Genomic DNA, 26,084 nt, shown 5'->3' on the forward strand with positions numbered 1-26,084 from the left:
AGGAAACATTACTACAGCCTCACAGACAAGCTGATAGAGAAAGGTCTTGCTATTCCTATCAACAGGTCAGTTATCCTTAAAATACTGTCAGATATTTAACCTTCCAGGAAACATTATTATAGCCTCACAGACAAGCTGATAGAAAAAGGTCTTGCTATTCCAATCAACAGGTTAGTTATCCTTAAAATACTGTCAGATAGTTAACCTTCCAGGAAACATTATTACAGCCTCACAGACAAACTGATAGAAAAAGGTCTTGCTATTCCTATCAATAGGTTAGTTATCCTTAAAATACTGTCAGATAGTTAACCCTCCAGGAAACATTATTACAGCCTCACAGACAAGCTGATAGAAAAAGGTCTTGCTATTCCAATCAATAGGTTAGTTATCCTTAAAATACTGCCAGATAGTTAACCTTCCAGGAAACATTATTATAGCCTCACAGACAAGCTGATAGAGAAAGGACTTGCTATTCCTATCAACAGGTCAGTTATCCTTAAAATACTGCCAGATAGTTAACCTTCCAGGAAACATTATTATAGCCTCACAGACAAGCTGATAGAGAAAGGACTTGCTATTCCTATCAACAGGTTAGTTATCCTTAAAATACTGTCAGATATTTAACCTTCCAGGAAACATTACTACAGCCTCACAGACAAGCTGATAGAGAAAGGACTTGCTATTCCAATCAATAGGTAAGTTATCCTTAAAATACTGTCAGATAGTTAACCTTCCAGGAAACATTACTACAGCCTCACAGACAAGCTGATAGAAAAAGGTCTTGCTATTCCAATCAATAGGTAAGTTATCCATAAAATACTGCCAGATAGTTAACCTTCCAGGAAACATTATTATAGCCTCACAGACAAACTGATAGAAAAAGGTCTTGCTATTCCAATCAATAGGTAAGTTATCCTTAAAATACTGCCAGATAGTTAACCTTCCAGGAAACATTATTATAGCCTCACAGACAAGCTGATAGAGAAAGGTCTTGCTATTCCAATCAATAGGTAAGTTATCCTTAAAATACTGTCAGATAGTTAACCTTCCAGGAAACATTACTACAGCCTCACAGACAAGCTGATAGAAAAAGGTCTTGCTATTCCAATCAATAGGTAAGTTATCCATAAAATACTGCCAGATAGTTAACCTTCCAGGAAACATTATTATAGCCTCACAGACAAACTGATAGAAAAAGGTCTTGCTATTCCAATCAATAGGTAAGTTATCCTTAAAATACTGCCAGATAGTTAACCTTCCAGGAAACATTATTATAGCCTCACAGACAAACTGATAGAAAAAGGTCTTGCTATTCCAATCAATAGGTAAGTTATCCTTAAAATACTGCCAGATAGTTAACCTTCCAGGAAACATTACTACAGCCTCACAGACAAGCTGATAGAAAAAGGTCTTGCTATTCCAATCAATAGGTAAGTTATCCTTAAAATACTGCCAGATAGTTAACCTTCCAGGAAACATTATTATAGCCTCACAGACAAACTGATAGAAAAAGGTCTTGCTATTCCAATCAATAGGTAAGTTATCCTTAAAATACTGCCAGATAGTTAACCTTCCAGGAAACATTACTACAGCCTCACAGACAAGCTGATAGAAAAAGGTCTTGCTATTCCAATCAACAGGTCAGTTATCCTTAAAATACTGTCAGATAGTTAACCTTCCAGGAAACATTACTACAGCCTCACAGACAAGCTGATAGAGAAAGGTCTTGCTATTCCAATCAATAGGTAAGTTATCCTTAAAATACTGTCAGATAGTTAACCTTCCAGGAAACATTACTACAGCCTCACAGACAAGCTGATAGAAAAAGGTCTTGCTATTCCAATCAATAGGTAAGTTATCCATAAAATACTGCCAGATAGTTAACCTTCCAGGAAACATTATTATAGCCTCACAGACAAACTGATAGAAAAAGGTCTTGCTATTCCAATCAATAGGTAAGTTATCCTTAAAATACTGCCAAATAGTTAACCTTCCAGGAAACATTATTATAGCCTCACAGACAAACTGATAGAAAAAGGTCTTGCTATTCCAATCAATAGGTAAGTTATCCTTAAAATACTGCCAGATAGTTAACCTTCCAAGAAACATTATTATAGCCTCACAGACAAACTGATAGAAAAAGGTCTTGCTATTCCAATCAATAGGTTAGTTATCCTTAAAATACTGCCAGATTGTTAACCTTCCAGGAAACATTATTATAGCCTCACAGACAAACTGATAGAAAAAGGTCTTGCTATTCCAATCAATAGGTAAGTTATCCTTAAAATACTGCCAGATAGTTAACCTTCCAGGAAACATTATTATAGCCTCACAGACAAACTGATAGAAAAAGGTCTTGCTATTCCAATCAATAGGTAAGTTATCCTTAAAATACTGCCAGATAGTTAACCTTCCAGGAAACATTATTATAGCCTCACAGACAAGCTGATAGAAAAAGGTCTTGCTATTCCTATCAATAGGTAAGTTATCCTTAAAATACTGCCAGATAGTTAACCTTCCAGGAAACATTATTATAGCCTCACAGACAAGCTGATAGAAAAAGGTCTTGCTATTCCTATCAATAGGTAAGTTATCCTTAAAATACTGCCAGATAGTTAACCTTCCAGGAAACATTATTATAGCCTCACAGACAAGCTGATAGAAAAAGGTCTTGCTATTCCTATCAATAGGTAAGTTATCTGTAAAATACTGTCAGATTTTTAACCTTCAAGGAAACATTCATAGCCTTACATACAAGCTGATACAAAATGGACTTGCTATTCCTGTCAAAAGATCAGATATCTTCAAACTACTGAAGATAGTCCTGTGTGATAAATGTATTTGTTGGATATTCATTAGAATTATTCAGCAGACCCTTGTTGGCATTTGAATGTGTAAGCTGAAGCAAAGGTTAAGAAGTCTATTGATTTTGGAATAATGTCAGGCTCACTGTTACTAAGAAAAGAAAATTTTCCTCTAAAACAGATTTAGGTCTAAAGCTACTTTGTATTAATATAAGGAAAGCTTTTCTTTTCTTTTTCTATACATACATTTCTTCATGCTACTTATTGAAAAGAAAAACATTGACTTCAATTATAGAAGGAAAAAGAAAATTTTAGTCGATACAGAAGCTGCTAAAGTAAAGAAAATCCAGCCTGTATGTTACTGGAAGCCAGCAGTAAAGCCAATGAGTTCCTCCATATTGGGCATGCCAGCTTATGTTGATTTTGAAGGAATCATTTGGGTACAGGAGCTGAAGGAAAATGGTATGTTCATTATATCATTCTTACACTTTACCCTGTTAGTTATTATAATTGTTGGATTTTTGATTTTTTGAATGCAAGACAAGCCTTGCATTTTAAGTTTGGAAAATTTGAATATCGTGGCAAGAGTGGAAAATATTATAATCAAAGGAGTATTGTAGTTTTTTTTTGTGCAAAAAAGGAGAAATAAGGGCAAGCCAAAAAGGTTCATAATGAGTTGAATAACAGATTTTTTACACTATCTTTATGCTGAAAAACTGATAATCTGTTTCTTCTACTGATTCTTTTTAATGTCACAAAACTGTAACATGAATATTAATGAAGAGTTAAGCAGATGTAGAGAAATGCTATTGAGTTTATGATTTATTTCCCCCCTCTAGAAGATACACTATGCATTATGGTTAACAGACTGCAAGAGAAGTTTATGGATTCTGAACCACAAGCTAGAGATGAGATCAGGTGGCAGGAAGGACAAGCCTGCATTGCCATGTTTCATCTAGAAGAAAAGTGGCATAGAGCTAAAATATTGAAAGTGGAGCCACATAGAATACAGGTAATGATTTTTAAGATAAGGTAAGAAAATTCAAAAATTTATTTATTGTATTACGAAAGGCCTTAGTTCAAATAAACCTTATGCCTTGAGTGTTGATGTTATGGGTAATAGATGAAATATATTTTGTGTATTGAATCAATGTAATAAAAGTGAGGTTTATTTGACCTTGACCTCAATTTTAAGGTTCATTCATGATGTTAAGTTTAAGATGTGATACTTGTAGTAATATCTTGATCTCAGAGTCAAGATAAAAATCAGTTGAGCAGGCAAGACATTTTGGTGTTTTCACACTTGTTTAGGTTAGAGCATGTAGACTTTGGTAATGTTAAAATGCTTTATTTTTTTTCAGAGGTGTATGTAGACCTTAATCCATGTTATAATTGTATTTTATTAAGAATACACCGGACTTTTTAAAGAGGGAGTATAATGTGATGGGAAAGTCATTCTGTTTGTTCTTTTGTCAACTGTCCATCCATTCACCCTTTATTCCACTATAGTATGCACAACTTCTCCCAAGCCACTTGACAGAATTTTGTGAAACTCTCACATAGTCCTCCCCACATGAAATACTTTTACAGCATCATCTAAATCCATTTTTGGGCTTACTTTGGGGGATGACATGGAAATGATCTTCATCATATCTGCATTCTATAGTACAAATTTGTATCCACTTCTTCTCTTAAACCACTTGTCATAATTTAATGACACTTTCTCAGAATCTTGATCATATAATGCAGTGCATCTATTTTGTTTTTTGGTCCAAAATATTTTTGGTGCATCCTTTAGCAGTTCATAGACTTTGCAAGGGGCAACAGTATCATTTTGTGAGCTTTGCCTGACTACCTCTAGTTTTGAATTGTGTTTTTTAAAGTGAAGTTTGTAGACTTTAGAAGTGTTTAAGAAAGAGTTTGTAGATTTATTTTATGACCACTAAAAATTTTATACTAGTTTTAACTTTTGTGTCCAAAAAATAGAGCCAGAGAGCTATATGAATATTTTACCTAGCATTACCTAATATTTGGCTAGAGAAGGGTGTATTTTAAATTTAATTCTTCCAAATTTCCTTTTTAAAGAATGTGAAGAAATTTTTCAACATAACTATTGCATTTTAAAAATGTTTTTTTTTAAATTTTATTTGAATGGAGTGATAATCCAGAAAGTGTTCAGGAATGGCAGTTAATTGTTTTTTAGGTTTCCAAAATTTTGGAGCTAGCGAATTAGAAGAATTATTAATCAATTTGAATTGTATTTGTTTTTCCAGGTTGAGTTTGTAGACTTTGGTAATGTTGAGTATATAAGATATGACAACATTAGAGCTGATGTTTTAGAATTTATAGAGATACCTATACAATGTATGGCCTGTATGTTACATAATGTTATACCTGTAAGTATACTGTAACGTGCTGGAGTTTATAGAGATACCTATACAATGTATGGCCTGTATGTTACACAATGTTATACCTGTAAGTATACTGTAACATGCTGGAGTTTATAGAGATATCTATACAATGTATGGCCTGTATGTTACATAATGTTATACCTGTAAGTATACTGTAACGTGCTGGAGTTTATAGAGATACCTATACAATGTATGGCCTGTGTGTTACATAATGTTATACCTGTAAGTATACTGTAACGTGCTGGAGTTTATAGAGATACCTATACAATGTATGGCCTGTATGTTACATAATGTTATACCTGTAAGTATACTGTAACATGCTGGAGTTTATAGAGATACCTATACAATGTATGGCCTGTGTGTTACATAATGTTATACCTGTAAGTATACTGTAACGTGCTGGAGTTTATAGAGATACCTATACAATGTATGGCCTGTATGTTACATAATGTTATACCTGTAAGTATACTGTAACGTGCTGGAGTTTATAGAGATACCTATACAATGTATGGCCTGTATGTTACATAATGTTATACCTGTAAGTATATTGTAACGTGCTGGAGTTTATAGAGATACCTATACAATGTATGGCCTGTATGTTACATAATGTTATACCTGTAAGTATACTGTAACGTGCTGGAGTTTATAGAGATATCTATACAATGTATGGCCTGTATGTTACACAATGTTATACCTGTAAGTATACTGTAACGTGCTGGAGTTTATAGAGATACCTATACAATGTATGGCCTGTATGTTACATAATGTTATACCTGTAAGTATACTGTAACGTGCTGGAGTTTATAGAGATACCTATACAATGTATGGCCTGTATGTTACACAATGTTATACCTGTAAGTATACTGTAACGTGCTGGAGTTTATAGAGATATCTATACAATGTATGGCCTGTATGTTACATAATGTTATACCTGTAAGTATACTGTAACGTGCTGGAGTTTATAGAGATATCTATACAATGTATGGCCTGTATGTTACACAATGTTATACCTGTAAGTATACTGTAACATGCTGGAGTTTATAGAGATACCTATCCAATGTATGGCCTGTATGTTACACAATGTTATACCTGTAAGTATACTGTAACGTGCTGGAGTTTATAGAGATATCTATACAATGTATGGCCTGTATGTTATATAATGTTATACCTGTAAGTATACTGTAACGTGCTGGAGTTTATAGAGATACCTATACAATGTATGGCCTGTATGTTACATAATGTTATACCTGTAAGTATACTGTAACGTGCTGGAGTTTATAGAGATATCTATACAATGTATGGCCTGTATGTTACATAATGTTATACCTGTAAGTATACTGTAACGTGCTGGAGTTTATAGAGATACCTATACAATGTATGGCCTGTATGTTACACAATGTTATACCTGTAAGTATACTGTAACATGCTGGAGTTTATAGAGATATCTATACAATGTATGGCCTGTATGTTATATAATGTTATACCTGTAAGTATACTGTAACGTGCTGGAGTTTATAGAGATACCTATACAATGTATGGCCTGTATGTTATATAATGTTATACCTGTAAGTATACTGTAACGTGCTGGAGTTTATAGAGATACCTTTACCTGTATATTGCATAATGTTATACCTATAGTATATTGTAACATGTGCATTGTGGGAATTTTTTGAAAATTTATTGGATTGAGTTGTCTTGGCAGTTACATATTAGACAAAAATAACATTTAGATCCTTGTAAAATTGGAGATTGTATATGGTGGATTTCACAACAAAATATTTTTTAATGTTTTGAGTATGAAATAAACTTGTTATTTTAAAGTGAAGACATCAAATATTAGGATCATTGCACTAACAGTGTTTGAATATTACACTGAATTGGATTAAAATTGCCAATGGACAATTTTCTCATTATCATAACAACAAAAGGGAATTAACTTTGAACTAACTCTCTTGCAACATGTGCAATAGAACAATTCTAATCAGCTTGTTACAAGAGGTATTTTAACATCAGTAGAACCAAAATAGCTTCTATAACAATCCATAAACAGTAAGCTACAGGTCATACATAGAATTGGTTAAACTAGCAATGAGAAGCTCTTTGTTCTGATCCAATGATAGTTAACATGTTGACAAGTATCAGTTTGGGGTAAATTCACCCATGATTAAGCTTTCCTTAATTGTTTCTCTATTTACAGGTAACAACAACAGGTAAATGGCCTGTACCAACTCTAGATAAGATGCACACAATGGTGGTTAACAAACCGTGTGTCATAGATATACAGGTAATACAGTCAAAAAATTGAAATATTTATGTAGAAAAACTTTCTGTTCTGTAAAAAAAGGGTTTTAATTCAAGTGACAGTGCAAATGAAATGTGTGTATTTTGTGGCAATTGCATGTCTTAAGATGACTAGTTAGGGTCATGCTTAATTTACAGTAACAAACCTGGTGACTATTGGAGTAACCTAGATTTCCATGTGCTGTCATTGGCTTTTAGTTCAAAGTTCAATTAATTTCTGATGTACACATAGTTAAAAAACAAGAAACAAATAACTTTTATTGTATTAAAAGGATTTCAGTTCAATTTTCAGAGATATCTTAAAATTATATCCTTGTTCTGAACGAGGGGTTTAGTTTACCCCTGTGTCTGCCAGGGTTTTAGTTCCATGAAATTTTTGTCTCATTTTTCCCTGGAACTAAAAATATTCACTTGAAATTTTGAATTAACCCTCATGTGAGAATACTATACTGTGTAATATATTTTCATATCTATGGCTTCAAACTTCATGTTAACCGATCATATAACTACTTATAGCTGATTTATGTATTATTAGTGAACAGTAGCTTATTACAAAATGATTTTCTATACATGTAAATTATATGGTCATATAAGCACATCGCCTTTAATTTTAATGTAGGCCAAATGTTTTCATTATAGAGCAGAGAAGTTGACCGTCCATTAGAAGTTAATATAACCCTGCCAGACAAGAAAGATCTCAGTACAATACTCTACAAAAAAGGCTTATGTTACAGGAAAAATGATGTCACTTATACAGTAGAAACCAGCAATAAGATTGGCAGAATTTTGTCATCTGTAAGATTGTAGTATTGACTAGAAATATGAGTAAACTTTCATAAATTGTGCAGTTTGTTTGAATAAACTTTTGTTAGTTATGGAATATTGAATGTTTCTTCGAAAAATAGCTTTAGTTATTGAATCAATTTTAAAACAGTGTCTTATCAACATTTTGCCAACATAAAAGTCAAATTCTGATGCTGAAGATCAAGTTAATTTTTGGCATTCTACTAAATATGACCTAAATGAGAAAATCAATTGTAGAAAATATCATAGTTATTGTGGTATTTTAGGAAATATCTTTCACTTTGTTACTATATTTTGTTAGATAAAGACAACAGGAACTGTTCTAGCTGTAGTATAAATGAATTTACATTACCATTAAGCATTGGTGATGATGTCAATAATAAAATTGTTACAGTCGACTCCACTTAATTGCATACCGGATAATTCCATAATTCGGTTAATTGCATACTTTTTTCCTGCACCAAACCATTCCCTATACATCTAGTGTTAAATTATCCTGTTATTTGCATGGGCTAGAAGTAACATTTCGGTTTATTGCATAGGAAAAAAAATTAATCTAGATATGGTATATTAAATTTTGACACCTGTACTCGATAAAAATGACCGGAAACGGAAAGGTAGGTATATTTTTTTCAGTACATGTATTTTTCAACCTTATCGTAACTGTTCTCAAGTTTAATTGCATATTTTCTTATCTGTGCATGTTTAAATATTTTCTCTCTGTGTTGTTGAAATAAAGATTTAAAAAGTGTTTGTGTCGTTTTTATCCTTTAAATGACGCCATGTTGATTTATTTATGTGTACAGGTAAACTGGTTTCCCTTGTTCTATATTAAGCCTTGAGGTCATAAAGATGTCAAATATTAAATTGTTGTTAAAACTTGATCATTAAAAAATCCCAGGTGTTAATTATGAATTGCAATTCCAAAAAGAAGATTAAAGTGTAAAACAAACACAACAATAAACCATAATTAAATGACAAACATCATCCGATTGTGAACACTTGTAATCAAGCGTGGGGTTCAGCTTGGGTAATTTATTTTCATGTTAATCATGATCAGAGATTAATGAATGATTAAAGTCCACAAAGAATTTTAATTAAAATGCCACTGTTCTAATTCTGAGTGAACAATTTTTTTAAAGAGCTTGGGCTACTCAAATCTGGTCATAAATACCGATTCGAGTTCAAACTTCTTCATTCACACAGTAAAAATGTCTTAAGCGTAAACGTAACGACCTAACTTTAGCTGACAAGTATGAGGTTATTAAACTTCTTGACCAGAAATTCTCTCAAACAGAAATTTCAAAGAAACTGGGATGTTCCCAATCTCAGATCTCACGTATATCTTCAAAAAAAGAATTAATACGAGACCAGTATCACTCAAACACCGACCTAGAGAGAAAACGCCAGAGGAGTGGCAAATCTGCTGATGTTGAAGCAGCACTTACAACTTGGTTTAATAACGCAAGGTCAAGAGACATTCCACTCAGTGGTCCAATATTGGAAGGAAAAGTAAAAGACCTTGCTGTTGAATTAGGCAATGCCGACTTCAATCCAACATCAGGCTGGCTATCACGTTGGAAAAACCGCAACATGATCATTCATAAAAAGTTGCATGGTGAAAAGAAAGATTCAGATGTTAAAGCTGCAGAAAAGTACCTAGAGCACGTCCTACCAAACCTACTAGAACAGTTCAACCCAAATGATGTCTACAATGCTGACGAGACGGGGCTGTACTACAGGGCACTACCTGAGAACACACTTACCCGAAAAGATGATGATGTTGCTGGTGGTAAAAAGCTAAAAGATAGAATAACTACCATGGTTGCTTGCAACATGACCGGTACTGATAAGCGTCAACTACTCATAATTGGTAAAAGTAAAGACCCAAGGTGCTTCAGGGGTAAAAAGAGTCTACCCGTGATCTACAAAAACAACAAAAACTCCTGGATGACATCAGAGATATTCAAAGAGTGGTTGAAAGACTTAAACAAAGATATGCGCCGTCAGAACCGGAAAATATTAATGCTTGTCGACAATTGTAGCGCACACCCAAAAGAAGCCGCTGATAGACTTGAGCATGTTGTTCTAGAATTTCTACCACCAAATACAACTGCAATAATTCAGCCATGTGACCCAGGGAAAATCCATAATCTTAAAGGACATTACCGAAGTCAGTTAGTACAGAAAACATTGACTGAGATAGATACAACAACTGCTACTGCTGCCGAAATAGCCAAGAAAGTCACACTCCTTGACGCCGTACATATGGCAACCAATGCGTAGAAGAAAGTAAAAACAACAACAATTGTGAACTGCTTCAGAAAGGCTGGCTTCAAAGACACCCATGAAGAAGAATTTATCCCAGAGATAAATGACATTGAAAATCCACCCAACATGACAGAAGAAGAGTTCATTGAGTACGTCGATCACGATAACAACACTGAATGTTATGGAGAGCTAACAGACGCCGACATCGCCACATCTATTCTACAAGACGAACCTATGAGGAATTCCGACCCAATAGATGATACCGATAGCGAAGACGAATTAGAAGAAAGCATCATTCCCGTGAATTTCTCCCAGGCAAACACACATCTCGCTGGTTTATACCGTGTTATGGAGGAACACCAATGTACTGACTTCTCAACATACTACAAGATGGAAGCAGAAATTCTAAAGATGTTTGCACAGTCAAGACGGCAATGTAAGATTACCGAGTTTGTTAACTGGATACCGTAGTGACATTTATTTTGTAACTCTGTAGAGACTAGTGCTGTATAAATATTTTGTGCTTTATGAAAATTAAACTTAATTAATTGTATGCAATTTAAAAAAAATAGTGCTGTGTCAATTAAACTGTGCTATTGTATGACAGAAAATATTGTTTTGTAATGATTATTTGCTTTAAATATTTTAAATGTCAGTCAATAAATTATTTTATATGTTGAACTGTTACTCTCTATACTTATTTCATCTGTATGATTGATTAAAGATACAATTAACTTCTCATTCTTATTTGAATTAATTATTACCCTGAAGGAGCCCCTTTCAAACTTTACACAAGGAAAACGTAACAAGTTCACTGATCGAGATACACAAAAATCGATTCTCGATAGAACAGCACTTTAAATTAACATGGATACACTTGTTTCATAACTTCCTTGGATATTGGTAATTGTCTTCTTAAAAAATCAGGACTGGTGATATATTTAACATACGATCACAGATATCATGCAATCATACTTGATCTATTTATAGATCATTAACTGACAACAACACATGGTTCTATTTTTATTTCACCGGTAAAGAAAATTACACAACATCAATATTGTATACATTCTTTATTGAAATATATAAAACAAGATCATATAACATCAATAGTACAATTTATAATGAACAGTTTATGGGATATGTTTGGATCCAAGTTTATTCTCGTATTTTCCTTTACTTCCAGTCTGACGTCAACCCCAAATCATGAATTCGGTTATAAGCATACTCTGCTTAATTGCATAAATTTGTCTGACAAATAGGCTATGCAAATAACCGGAATGCACTGTATTTTTTTTGCAGAAAAAGTTGGCCTATCCTAAAGTGAAGTTGGCACCTAAGAATGAATATTTTAATGTGTGTATCACTAATGTAGAAGCTCCTGATGTGGTAAGTATGGTTTAAACTTATCCCTATCTTACAGTAAATATCTGACACATCAGCTGTGACCTAGTAAAATGCTTAGATCGGTTTTCTAATGAATTCAGTCTCTTGGCATGGTGCCTAAAGTGAAAATAACCATAAAAAGTTTTCAGTATGCTTCTTTAATATTAAAAAAGTATTATCTTGATTTATGTTTTCATTATTTGATGATAGTTTGAAATAATATATGAAAAGTGTTTAAGGACATGGTATTTTAATTATCTTTTCCTCTGCATCATGTGGCAATGATATATTGCATTTAATTGAATTGATAGATTAAGCAATTAATTAATTCAATATTGTATAGATTTTGTGCAAAATTTCATGCATATTCAAATCTATTTGATTTAAGATGGATTGCATATGATTGCAATATTAAAGCATGTTCATAAGTTTCTCTTTTACTGTTTGTCTGTGTTCTATTAATACTCAGAAATAAATGTTTTAAATACAAAAGAAAGAGTGCTTGAAATGTTGTGTAGACTATTTATTTGTTGTTGAAGATGTTGAATACCATGTTTTGATCTCTGAATGTCTTCTTGTTTTGCTGATTAGTTGTTGTATACCATGACAATTCCTTTTTTCAGATTTTAGAGTATTTTGACAGACCAGAAAGCAATCAAATAAAGACAGAAATTTATATTTTAATAAGGGAAAGCAACATTTTGATTTTTCCATTCTAAATTTAAATGAAAGTTTGAAGTCTCTATTTAACATATTTTATTGTAGATATATTTCCAACACTGTAAACAAGAGGAGAACAATGATGAGAGGACTGACGAAATTAACGAACAACTGACGAGACTACAACTATTATCTGTAGAACTGAATGGAGTGGCTCATAAGTTTAACACTTTACCTATACCAAAACCAGGTAACTATTATCTGTAGAACTGAATGGAATAGCTCATAAGTTTAACACTTTACCTATACCCAAACCAGGTAACTATTATCTGTAGAACTGAATGGAGTGGCTCATAAGTTTAACACATTACCTATACCCAAACCAGGTAACTATTATCTGTAGAACTGAATGGAGTGGCTCATAAGTTTAACACTTTACCTATACCCAAACCAGGTAACTATTATCTGTAGAACTGAATGGAATAGCTCATAAGTTCAACACTTTACCTATACCAAAACCAGGTAACTATTATCTGTAGAACTGAATGGAGTGGCTCATAAGTTTAACACATTACCTATACCCAAACCAGGTAACTATTATCTGTAGAACTGAATGGAGTGGCTCATAAGTTTAACACATTACCTATACCCAAACCAGGTAACTATTATCTGTAGAACTGAATGGAGTGGCTCATAAGTTTAACACTTTACCTATACCCAAACCAGGTAACTATTATCTGTAGAACTGAATGGAGTGGCTCATAAGTTTAACACATTACCTATACCCAAACCAGGTAACTATTATCTGTAGAACTGAATGGAGTGGCTCATAAGTTTAACACATTACCTATACCCAAACCAGGTAACTATTATCTGTAGAACTGAATGGAATAGCTCATAAGTTTAACACTTTACCTATACCAAAACCAGGTAACTATTATCTGTAGAACTGAATGGAGTGGCTCATAAGTTTAACACATTACCTATACCCAAACCAGGTAACTATTATCTGTAGAACTGAATGGAGTGGCTCATAAGTTTAACACTTTACCTATACCAAAACCAGGTAACTATTATCTGTAGAACTGAATGGAGTGGCTCATAAGTTTAACACATTACCTATACCAAAACCAGGTAACTATTATCTGTAGAACTGAATGGAGTGGCTCATAAGTTTAACACATTACCTATACCAAAACCAGGTAACTATTATCTGTAGAACTGAATGGAATAGCTCATAAGTTTAACACTTTACCTATACCAAAACCAGGTAACTATTATCTGTAGAACTGAATGGAGTGGCTCATAAGTTTAACACTTTACCTATACCCAAACCAGGTAACTATTATCTGTAGAACTGAATGGAGTGGCTCATAAGTTTAACACATTACCTATACCCAAACCAGGTAACTATTATCTGTAGAACTGAATGGAGTGGCTCATAAGTTTAACACTTTACCTATACCAAAACCAGGTAACTATTATCTGTAGAACTGAATGGAATAGCTCATAAGTTTAACACTTTACCTATACCAAAACCAGGTAACTATTATCTGTAGAACTGAATGGAATAGCTCATAAGTTTAACACATTACCTATACCCAAACCAGGTAACTATTATCTGTAGAACTGAATGGAGTGGCTCATAAGTTTAACACTTTACCTATACCAAAACCAGGTAACTATTATCTGTAGAACTGAATGGAATAGCTCATAAGTTTAACACATTACCTATACCCAAACCAGGTAACTATTATCTGTAGAACTGAATGGAGTGGCTCATAAGTTTAACACATTACCTATACCCAAACCAGGTAACTATTATCTGTAGAACTGAATGGAGTGGCTCATAAGTTTAACACTTTACCTATACCAAAACCAGGTAACTATTATCTGTAGAACTGAATGGAATAGCTCATAAGTTTAACACATTACCTATACCCAAACCAGGTAACTATTATCTGTAGAACTGAATGGAGTGGCTCATAAGTTTAACACTTTACCTATACCAAAACCAGGTAAGAATGCACTCTAAAGTCTTTATATTTCACTGTACCTTTTATAATGATATAATGTGATACATATTACATACCTGAGTTGAGGTTTGATTTTGTTCTTATGCAAAAGAGAGGCAAAAAATACCAAAGGGACATGCAAATTCATTAGTTGAAAACAAACTGACAAAGCCATGGCAAGAAATGTAAAACAATCAAAAGACAATCAATAGTATACAAAACAACATGGAAAAGCCAAAACCGAGCAACGAGAACCCCCACCAAAAATTGAATGTGATCTTAGATGATATACTGTAAATTCAGAAATTATTGCATGCATTTTTTCTTGCGATTTTTGAAGAATGGACAAAAATGCAAAATTAATTATTGTGATTTAAGGAAAATCTGTGTACTGACATGTGTATCAGATATCAGAATGCGAGTTCTTTTTATTGCGATACTCACCCAGTCGCATTAATAAAAACCTCGCAATAATTTCTGAATTTGCATTATAATAGTTCAGGCTAAAATCACACCTATATGGGAAATGATAAGGTCAGAATGCAGTTCAAATGATAAACTCCTTTACTGTAGACTTCATTACCTTTATATAAGAGTAAAAGAAATCCAAATAATTTATAAGGACCCACTACCCAACATTCTCAAAAATTATATGACCAGCCTGAGTTATAAGCATTAAAAATTGCAAATATATAGGCCAAAAACTTTTGTCAAATCTGATTCACTTACAGGTAATCAATGGATATAAAAATTAAAACTTAATCAGTAAGGTTTATACATGACTGGAATAAGTCATCAAATCTTGTACAGTAAATAATCAGTCGTAAGAATATATCTGTGATCAGTAAAAAATGGTAATGTGGATACATCATATAATATACAATTTGAATCATTGAAGTCCTAAAAACAAACAAAAATGTTTACAACCACTGAGCTATAAAAATACTATTGACAACAGTTGATATTGTAAACTCTGTTTATAGGCTTGCCATGTTTAGGACAGTACACAATGGATAACAGCTGGTATAGGGGACTTATAATTCAAGTTGATGCTGAGATCCATCAAGCCAGAGTTCTATATGTTGACTATGGAAACTCAGAGATTCTAAAATTTGACAGGTTAGTGAAGATAGGAAACTAAAGACTTTTTTCCATCTAAACACAGGCCCACCTTTCAGGTGACAAGAAGAGTATTCACTCTTTTACAGCCTATAAAATAACAAAAACGAAGCACTAAGTTCTGATTATTACATTTTAATGCTACAACCATTAAATAGTGAGTTAAGGTAGCTGGGGTGTCTAAATGTTCGACGAAAGATTTTTCTTAAACTTTTGTAAAAGACTCCTGGGTCATTGTGCTTTCAAATTTCAATATAAAAACTGTGGGTTAAGGACCTTGTTTTTTGTTAAAATACATTGTAATTAGCGATATCAGTTATTTTATATGGGTTTTATAGGGGAAACTTAATTTTTTCTAATTGAGGGAATATTAAACGATTGGATTGGTTAAAATTCAATGAGAGAATTGGTTTTCATAAATACTTACAAAATGTCAATTGAAAAAAGGGGGTCCTAGGCCTTATTTTTTTCTTGAAAAATATAAAAAACACAAATTGTCCTATCAAATTCAGTTTGATTGTCTGCCCTTGATTTCAAAAGGACTTTTTCTGAAAATTTTGAAGTTTTTAATGTTTTTGTTGTATAATAAATGATACTTGGTAAATATTTAAAAAAAAAAAAAGGATTTTTTCAAAATACCAAGAAGGGATGCTCAGAAAAAAACACCTGATCTACCTTAAATCAAGTATTTTGTTTGTTTTCTATGTATTGTTTTAACATTGTCACTGAAACCATGTGCAGTCATAGATGTTGCATTTTATACAAAGCAATAAACTTAGCCAATCAAAATAATTTAATCTTATCAAACTTCTATGCAGTGTAATTATTAAAATACTTGTATAAAATAAAATGAAAAGATAATGCAGGGAATGACAAATTTTGCAAACTCATTGGACACTTCGAGAATATCAAAGTGGATAAATTTAAATCTAAAAATAAATTAAAAGTTGTTTTTAATTTTTTGCTTCAGTTTGTTTTAAGTGTGGTTGTCTTTTGTTGCCGTCTGCCATACATTGGTCTATTGTTTTGAGCATAGAAGAGACTTGGTTTTCTCTTTTTAATTGGTTTACATTTTGTCAATGGGTCCTTTTATTGCTTACTATATTGTATTGGTTTTGTTCATTATTGAAGGTTGTATATTTTCTATGGTGACCTATAGTTGTTTACATCTATGTCCTTTTGTCTCTAATGGATATTTGTATCAGCAGCAATCATACCACATCTTATTTTTCTTTTGACTCATCTGTTTATCAGTTACTTTGGGTTTCCAGATGCTAGATTAAAAAAATAATAGCAGATTACAACCTTACTTGATATATGATTACATATTATAATGGGACAATTTATATCACCACATCAAAGGTTAAGGTCATCTATGTGGTTACAAAAAAATTGAGAAAAATTTGAGTACAAAAGTGGTCATGGTCAATTTCTTAAGGGCAAGTTGTTAAAATGTTAATGACAAACCTTGTCTGCATCTGAAGTCAGATACAACTGTTGTCAATAAATGCTGTATAAAGATATCAGTGATATTCACAGTTGTGGTATGAGTCAAAACATCATATCTAGCACCCTGTTATGTTCATTTTGTACAATTTTGCTTTGTCAGAACCTCTATTCTCTTTATAAGATCCTAAATAGATTACGGTGAATAGTCCTTCTGTTGTTAAAGCTGGAGAACATGGGAATGATAAACCTTCAGTGTGGGCAGACCTTGGGTAAAAAAATTAATTACAATTTTGAAAGTAATTCAATGTAATGTGTAATTGAGCATATTAAAGTAATGAATTACATTGTCTTTTTGCCATGTAATTATGAATTACTTTTCAATTACTTTGAATTACATTTAAATAATTGCTTGGAAATTTTTAACCTTTTTGGCTTTTCTGATGTAACTTGTAAATTTTATTTTTTTACGATATTTAGAATGTACTTGGTACTTTGATTTTTTTTTATGCTTTTTAAACATTTATCATGATATAAAAAATATAAAATTCCTTGATATTTCATTATTCATTATAGGATGTATGATAACCTTTATTTATATTTAATTCCTTAATTTTTTTCACATGTTTACTTAAAAATCTAAAAATTAAAAACAATACCAATTTATTTACATACAATTTGCAAATATGTTGTTCTAACAATTAACAATAATCTTAGCCGCAGGTTATTCCTTTCACTATACCCGATAATTATGAAGTATAAGTTTGTCCCTTGATTAAAATGCAAAAGGCAATTTTTTAAACCATAATATGTATGTGTTAAAATCTGAATAGATGGATATTATTTCAACACTTTCTACAAAATTTTAAATACAGCATTCAAAACATACAAGAATGGAGTCCAATATAATTGACAAAAGACAAGTCTGGAAAATGCTATCATTACTTCTTCTGTAATAAATGGAAGCTTTTAAGTTACTTCAAATTTCACATGAGGTACATAAGAAAACCTTTAAATCTAAATTTACATTTTAGTACAAACTTGAAGTTGTAAGAAAATTATTTTAAGAGTACCCTTTTTTTTTATGCCCCCGCCGTAGCGGAGAGGGCATTAAGTTTTTCCCTTGTCCGTCTGTATGTACGAACGTATGTATGTCCCAAAATTGGTTTCCGTTCTGTTACTTTAGTCTGCCTTAACCAAATGTTATGAAAGTTATACACAATGTGTATTACCACAACACACAGATCAAGTTTGAATTTTGGTGGTGTCACTTTTACGGTTCTAGAGTTGTACCCCTTTACAAATGGAAAAATTGCTGAATTTTTCGTTTCCGTTCTCTAACTTTAGTTTACCTCAACCAAATGATATGAAACTGTTACACAATGCTTATTACCACAACACACAGATCAAGTTTGAATTTTGGTGGTGTCACTTTTATATTCTTCTTGAGTAATTAGATATAAGAAGATGTGGTATGAGTGCCAATGAGACAACTCTCCATCCAAGTCAAAATTTATAAAAGTAAACCATTATAGGTCAAAGTACGGTCTTCAACACGGAGCCTTGGCTCACACCGAACAGCAAGCTATAAAGGGCCCCAAAAATAACTAGTGTAAAACCATTCAAATGGAAGAACCAACGGTCTAATCTATATAAAAAACGAGAAACGAGGAAACACTTACGAACCACATCAACAAACGACATCTACTGAACATCAGATTCCTGACTAAGGACAAGGTGCAAACAATTGCAGCGGGTTTAAACATTTTAATGGTACCAAACCTTCACCCTTATCTGAAACAATAGTGTAACATCACAACATAGAAAGACACACTATAAAATATCAATTGAAATGGTTTAACTCAATCAAAAGACATATTAACACCAGTGAACATACACTGAACAAATAAATTTGATCTATGATACAATGTAAATACAAAATAAATAAACTAAGGGAAGAATAATAAAAGTAACATGTTATACCGCTGTGAAATGTTTAACAATTTAAGAAAAACAATATGCTTGAACAAAAATATCAGCCATTTGCAATTACTTTAAACACAGGTAAATGAAAATAATTTTGTAGTAAGGTATACGTGTACAGTTCAAATGGAGAAATGAAATATTTTTACAAAATAAATAATTTTGATGTTCATAATACAAAGAAGTGAAAATTTATAGTTATACAAAACACTTATCAAAGCTGGTATATAGACCAGATATAACCCTGAACAAGTAAACATTAAATAACAAAAAAGCATTACAATTAGTATCAACAGGTCAAATAGACAAGAAAGTAAAATTTGAGAGTACTCACAGTTACTGACAGCTAGTTAAAAGCCAAAAACAATTGATAATAAAAAATCATGCATATGCCCCTTTACAAATGAAAAAAATTGCTAAATTTTTCTTTTCTGTTCTCTAACTTTAGTTTGCCTCAACCAAATGTTATGAAACTTATACACAATGCTTATTACCACAAAACACAGATCGAGTTTGAATTTTGGTGGCGTCACTTTTATTGTTCTAGAGTTATGCCCCTTTACAAATGGAAAAAGTTGCTGAATTTTTTGTTTTCGTTCTCTAACTTAAGTTTGCCTCAACTAAATGTTATGAAACTTATAAACAATGCTTATTACCACAAAACTCAGATCAAGTACAAATTTTGGTAGCGTCACTTTTACAGTTCTTGAGTTATGTCCCTTTATAACATTATGTGCAAGCGGGGGCATCATCTGTGTCCCATGGACACATTCCCATTTATTTTTAATGGATCTATTTTTTCCCCCATAAAAATAAGAAATGCAATCAAATAATCAGCATTGAAAATCTGATTGTGATTTAATGTAATAATGATGTTAGAAATGTGAAACTTTTTTTTTAAACAAATCTTGTACAAATGTTTTCAATGTTAAAAGGTACATGTATATATATAAATGTTTCTATCTATTCTAGCCTGATGTTATTACTATGATTTCATTCTAAATGATATAGCTCTTGTATGTCTTTGGACAAAAGTAATTGAAATGTAATTAATACATTTGAAAATCAATGTAATTGTGATGTAATTAATTACATTTAAAAAGCAATGTAATTAAAATGTAATTAATTACTTTGGCATGTACTTGACCCCAGGTCTGAGTGTGGGTATTGTAGATGGTAAATAGATGTGCAGTGTATAAGATTTGTGTTTATAAAAAAAATTGTTGCTCCAGTTTAACATTATAGAATAAACATACAGAATGATTGACACTGATTCAAATTATATATGTATTAAATCTACAAGAGATAATTTCTGAGTAGCCTTTTGAAAGTTCATATTACAAGAGACCAATATGTGGCCATATCAGAACTTTTATTGCAAAGGAAATATAACCTTCCCAGATACAGTACCTGTTTAATTAGGTATTTTAACTTTTGCAACATGTTCTTTCCCATTGAATAAATACAAGAGCAATTATTCTCTTTCAATGATAAAAGATGTTAACTTTTAAAAAAACAATCATTCAATGTTTTAAAATTTTGGCTGTACAAAAAATAAACTTCTTCAATGTGTGATAAGATATAGTGAGGGAATGATATGTTTGCTATACCATGGTTCACTAAGACACACGTTTAATATGACAATATCACTGAACTAATCAAATGACTTTTTTTGCAGCATTTCAATAGATGATGTTACTATGCCAAGTTGCTCACCACCATGGGATGTGCTGCAACTAAAGTTGCAATATTTGTCTGCATGGCCAAGGTTAAAACTGCATTATAGATAGAAAATAGGGTTTATAGGATGTGACCTTTCTTGGCACACTTATAGATACCAGCAGTCAAATATTTTAATTGGACAAGAATGACTTAAACTTAAAGTGAATGAATACTCAAAAAAATGTACACTCATTTCAGACTAAGAGCTTTACCTATTCATTTCCTTGATCTGCCAGCACAAGGTGTGAGAATGAAATTGAATGAGGTCAGGCTACCACCAGGTCAGAAATACTGGACTGAAGATATCCTCAAAGCCATGGTGGCTGAAGTAGAAAACAGACCTTTTATGGCATGTTTGAAGGTGAGTATGTTTTAATCTTACATGTCCTAAAATGATATTCTCCTGCAAGTTCATTTAAACCTTCTTAGGCTTCTATAATATTTCATTTTATTTATACAACAATATCAGTATGCATAGGAAGATCATTACATGAGCTCCTAGTAAGACGTTTGTTTTTGTTTATTTTGTCATTATGAAAATTTGGTGTGGCTGGCAGGTGTTTGATAACTTTTCAAGACACAGGACAATTTTTAACTTGACTTATCTTTTAGAGACTTGTCTCATTGATCTTTACCACACATTAATAAAGTTAATATATTTTAAAGCATGACCTTCACAGTCATGTCATCCATGTGTTTATTTTAACCAGGTTTCAGGTTGTTGCATAACATGCGTTTTAGATAGGCATTGGTGTATTTATTAAACATCTATTAAAGTCTTAAAACTAGTCATCCATGGCCTTGTCATGAGTGGTTTAAGATTATAAAACTTTATACAGATTATTTCAAGTGAAAATTATACCTTGATTGAAGAATAAAGTATATAAATTCGTTTTTTTCAGACACATAACCCAGTGACTGGTGATTTATTGAAGATATCTGAAGCTCCAGGAGAACCACTAGAGTTGGCTTACCAGTCATTAATAAACAAGGGGTTGTTACAGGCACCAGAAGATAACCAGTTGTAAGTCAGACTATTGTATTCACTGTCATGGTGTACTCATTTATGACAGGGTTTTCGGAAAGGAAAAATACAGTTTGATGGAAGTATGGTGGGCAGGCGACCACCTTGTGCTTGCCAAGAGTTTCTTGCATTAACTAATGAACTGTTTAACCAATGCTTTTTAAATTATAACATGTTGATACTAATAACAAAATGGAGGTCAAGTTTAAAATTGACCATTTTCACCTATACTGTTCAGGAGTTATGGTCCTTTATATATTGGAAAATGGTTTTTTATGTTGTTTCCATTCAATAACCTATGAATCCTTCTATAAATGCTTTTCAAATAATAATATGCTATCACTGATGACAAAGTGGAGGTCAAATTGAAGATTGACAATTTTGACTTTTACCGTTTAGAAGTTATGGTCATTAATCTATTGGAAAATTTCACTCTATACTGTTTTTGTGCAATGACTTAAGAACAACTTGACCAATGTTTTTGATAAAAAAAAATGGAGGCCAAGTTTGATATTGACGATTTTAACTTTTGCTGTCCAAGAAATATGGTTCTTGAAAGATTGAAAAATTGCATTTTATGTCGATTTTAAAACGTTTTTCAAAGAGAGCCTTTTAATGAAGGTGGAGGATTTCATGATTTAAAAGATCTACTGATTTTATTTTTCAGATTTGATGAGGCTCTAATTGGTCAGATAGAAGATGAAGTAATAGTTGAGAGAGAAGAAGTTGTTGATTTAGATACCTCAACAAGTACGACCAAGGGAGATAACTCTTTCTTGAATGAAGATCTGACTGTTCCAGAAGAAAGAATAAGAACAAAATCATGGAGTGACCAATTTGATGATGAAGACTCACTTGATTGAAGTGTAATCATATTAGAAATTAACTATTGTGGATATTTTCATCAATGAAAATTTAGTGGAAGAGTTTTCAACACAAGATAGTTATTCTCAGCCTTATCAGCTGGTACTAGAAGATAAGACTTTATTTCACCAATGCATAATCATCTATGCTAGAGAATACATCAACTGACAGTGAAGGTCTTAGCTGATTGTGTATGTACTTTATTGAAAGTGATAAAGAGAGCCATATTTTATGATGTGCAATATCATTGTATTATATCATTAAAACAGCTTTAATGGTTACCTTTTTAGATTCCAAACATTCAGAAATGATCATATAACATTTTCTATGTTCTTATTTACTTTGAAAAATGTAAAATTTAAGCTCTTTTAAAGTCAGAGGAAAAGATTGTACTTGACTAAAACAAATTATTCAGTAGTCTGTAAACTGTTTGTTCTTTGTAATGTTAACATTCTTTGTCTAATTTAAGGTTTTTGATCAAATTTTTGTTGACAATTTCATTTTATGTTGTGTTTTAGGCTAAACTGAAAATACAAGTTTTAATAAACTTATATTACTAGATTAGTAAAATATGAAGTTTGATCATTATATTAAAGATTAATTATCATTTCAGTTGCAATATTAATTAGTTTAAGCAATTTTTTTTTATTTTTGAAAACCTTTCTGACTTATTGATCAGGACGTAGCCTTGATTGGTTGTAATAGATTTTAAACACAAATGTTGAAAAAAACTTATTGGCATTAATCCAACAATGCTGAAGGCCTACTTTTTTATTAACTGAATATGAATAGTGCTTAATTAGGAAAGGGAAAGAATGACTTACTTTAGAACCAATAGTGGGATTAAAATTTCATGTTTTTTGTCTCTAAATTTTGATTTCATGGAGATTAATTTTCATGGTTAACAGTATGTGAACATTTCTGTGGGGTTTTTATTTTGTGGATCATGTCTGTCCAAGAAATAAATTAAATATAAACTTGAAAGAGTCAACTATTATAGTTAAGTAGAGATCCAATCAAAAGTAAGGACAGTGCATAAACATCGTGAAACCAGTTAGAAATATATGTTTTCTTAATATAAATTTAAAATATAGTGTCAATTATAATCTAATTCACAAGCATGTTGTAGGTGTGCTTGATTTGTCAGTTTCATTTTAATCAAAACAGTACAATACCTTTTTTACAATAGCATGGTGAGAGGAACATCTCAAAGATTTGACCCGACTAAGTTTATTTTTACATCTTATATAGCCCCCCAATACACATCAAAATCAAAGATAATCTTATCCTTATTATTATTAATAAGGATATGAAAAGTTTTTTTTAACCGATTAATTCATAATGTTATAATATAGAATTATACATGTAAACAATCTACTAATAAATAAACAGAGGTAATTGATTGAAGTGAAATTGACAAATCAAACGCGCCTACCACCTGAACACATATTTTTGAACTAACTTATATTCTGTTCCTACTTTTGATTAGTTCCCTGCTGAGCTATTGACTCCGCCCAAAAGGAGGTAATGCCTTAGCTAATAATGATTTCATGGTTCAACTAGAAAGCAAGCTAACCAAAGATACTACCTTTACTTACACACTCAAGTCAATGTGCTGTAAGGATTTTATTTATATAATTGCTCATTTGTTTAATGTATATAATGATAACACTCGAGGAATACCTCATTATTAAGATTTACATTTATAAGATTATTTCTATTCTTTGCTCTTACTACACAAAAAGCATAATATTATATCCCATATATCCAGTATGATAATTTCTGCTAAACACTAGTCCATCATGAATGCCTGTAAATGCTACATGTTTATTTTGAGACAGATATATGCATCCTGAATTAGTTAATGTGCATTAAACTTCTGAATATTACAAATCTCATCTAGCAAGGTTAGATAAAGAATTACATGACAAGACTCTTTCAGATAATAATCTCTTAACAAAGTATTTTTGTGTCACTTGACTGCAAAGTTGTAGCAACACATAGGGATCACTTCTGTTGTTGTGGATCTTGTCAAACTTTGTACAACTTCCTTGAAACAGCTCTACAGAATTCAACAAAATTTGGTCAAACTCTTCTATGAGACATACAGTTCAATGTTCTTTGATTTTGTATGAATGCATTTGATATGAAGCAGTAATTTTATAAAAGAAATGATTTGGCTTTATTTTTCCTATGCCCATCTGAATAATGCATGTATTACAGTACTATGCTGTGTTGTCACGAGATATGTTGTATGTTAAATCCAGTTTTACACAACTGATTTAATTTTGATGTAGTCTTCAGAGTAAGGGCAGTAATGTCTCCTTTTAGATGTGTTTCAGAATTATTGAAATTTCTTTCTTAAAATAATAAAAGCTATTGTTTAAAATCTTTAATTTAAAAGAAGTATTATTTTGGTGGGTTCTGATGTTTCAGGCATTCACAAATCACTGTTTATGGCAATGGAGAGATGTAAAATTAGCCATTGAACCTTCATCATGGTATAATATGTTTTTGATTTTTTTTAAGATCAGGGGAAATAAAAAAACTGTTTTTCAAATTGTTAGAAAATATTGAATTATTTGTTGAAATGTATATTTACATTACATTTGAATTATCTTGTTTATCTAGATTGGATCTGAGCGATATAATTATGATATATATTTTGTTTTTTATCATTATTTTTTCAGTGTGTTAGAGGGAAGACTCATTTTCATGTCATCTGTTTCATTTTTATTTTTAATGATTTCAGAAAATAAAAATTTTCAAATATTTTTTTTATACTTTTTGAACAGGCCTTTATCATAACAGAAAGCCATTACTTCAATTTGGGAAGCCACAGACATGCAGCCTTAGGATATCAGCAAGGCCACCAATATTATATTAAAACAAATCTCCATGGTAATATTTACTGATAGGGAGATATGTAACTTTGGATGATTACTCCATACTATGAAATGCACATATATTATTTGATAACACGGATGGAATGACAAATATTTGTGATTAATATTTTGTTATGCCTTGCCTACAATAGCAGCGGGTGTATTAAGTTTTCTGGTCCATCTCTTTTGTCCTATTTTTGTTTTAAGACTGTTTCATGGTCACGTTGACTTGATACTTTGTTATCAAGTGTATTTTGATGTGAATTTTTAAAATAATATGCCAAATTTTGGTTTTGACCCATGTTTTGTTTTTCACTGATCATGATGAGATTAAACTTTTGGCTTTATAGGAAGTTTAACATAGTTGGGTTCTCATAAATGTAAAACTT

At 31.8% G+C, this 26,084-nt stretch overlaps 1 protein-coding gene and 1 long non-coding RNA gene across 3 annotated transcripts in view; one reads left to right on the forward strand and one right to left on the reverse strand.

Annotated features, from left to right (window-relative positions):
• Positions 1-25,585, forward strand: part of LOC127725343 (RING finger protein 17-like) — a 69,935-nt gene extending 44,350 nt beyond the window's left edge. The window contains exons 31-41 of the mRNA XM_052232274.1: positions 3,100-3,266; positions 3,644-3,816; positions 5,078-5,200; positions 7,413-7,499; positions 8,156-8,311; positions 11,894-11,980; positions 12,743-12,887; positions 15,636-15,771; positions 21,121-21,283; positions 21,825-21,946; positions 22,614-25,585. Coding sequence (XP_052088234.1) covers positions 3,100-3,266; positions 3,644-3,816; positions 5,078-5,200; positions 7,413-7,499; positions 8,156-8,311; positions 11,894-11,980; positions 12,743-12,887; positions 15,636-15,771; positions 21,121-21,283; positions 21,825-21,946; positions 22,614-22,809 — 1,555 coding nt within the window. The 3' untranslated portion in view covers positions 22,810-25,585. The remainder of the gene's footprint in view (positions 1-3,099; positions 3,267-3,643; positions 3,817-5,077; positions 5,201-7,412; positions 7,500-8,155; positions 8,312-11,893; positions 11,981-12,742; positions 12,888-15,635; positions 15,772-21,120; positions 21,284-21,824; positions 21,947-22,613) is intronic.
• LOC127725345 (uncharacterized) lies at positions 5,187-6,100 on the reverse strand. Of its 2 annotated transcripts, none has more exons than XR_007992939.1 (3): positions 6,068-6,100; positions 5,673-5,751; positions 5,187-5,277 (listed from the first exon to the last, which is right to left on the reverse strand). It is a non-coding gene; the product is annotated as an uncharacterized LOC127725345 (long non-coding RNA). The 2 variants fall into 2 exon arrangements; XR_007992938.1 differs by lacking the exon at positions 6,068-6,100 and adding an exon at positions 5,910-5,942.
• Positions 25,586-26,084: the final 499 nt, after the last annotated feature.

The sequence above is a fragment of the Mytilus californianus genome, unplaced genomic scaffold (assembly GCF_021869535.1).
Source record: "Mytilus californianus isolate M0D057914Y unplaced genomic scaffold, xbMytCali1.0.p SCAF_15, whole genome shotgun sequence".
NCBI lineage: Eukaryota > Metazoa > Mollusca > Bivalvia > Mytilida > Mytilidae > Mytilus > Mytilus californianus.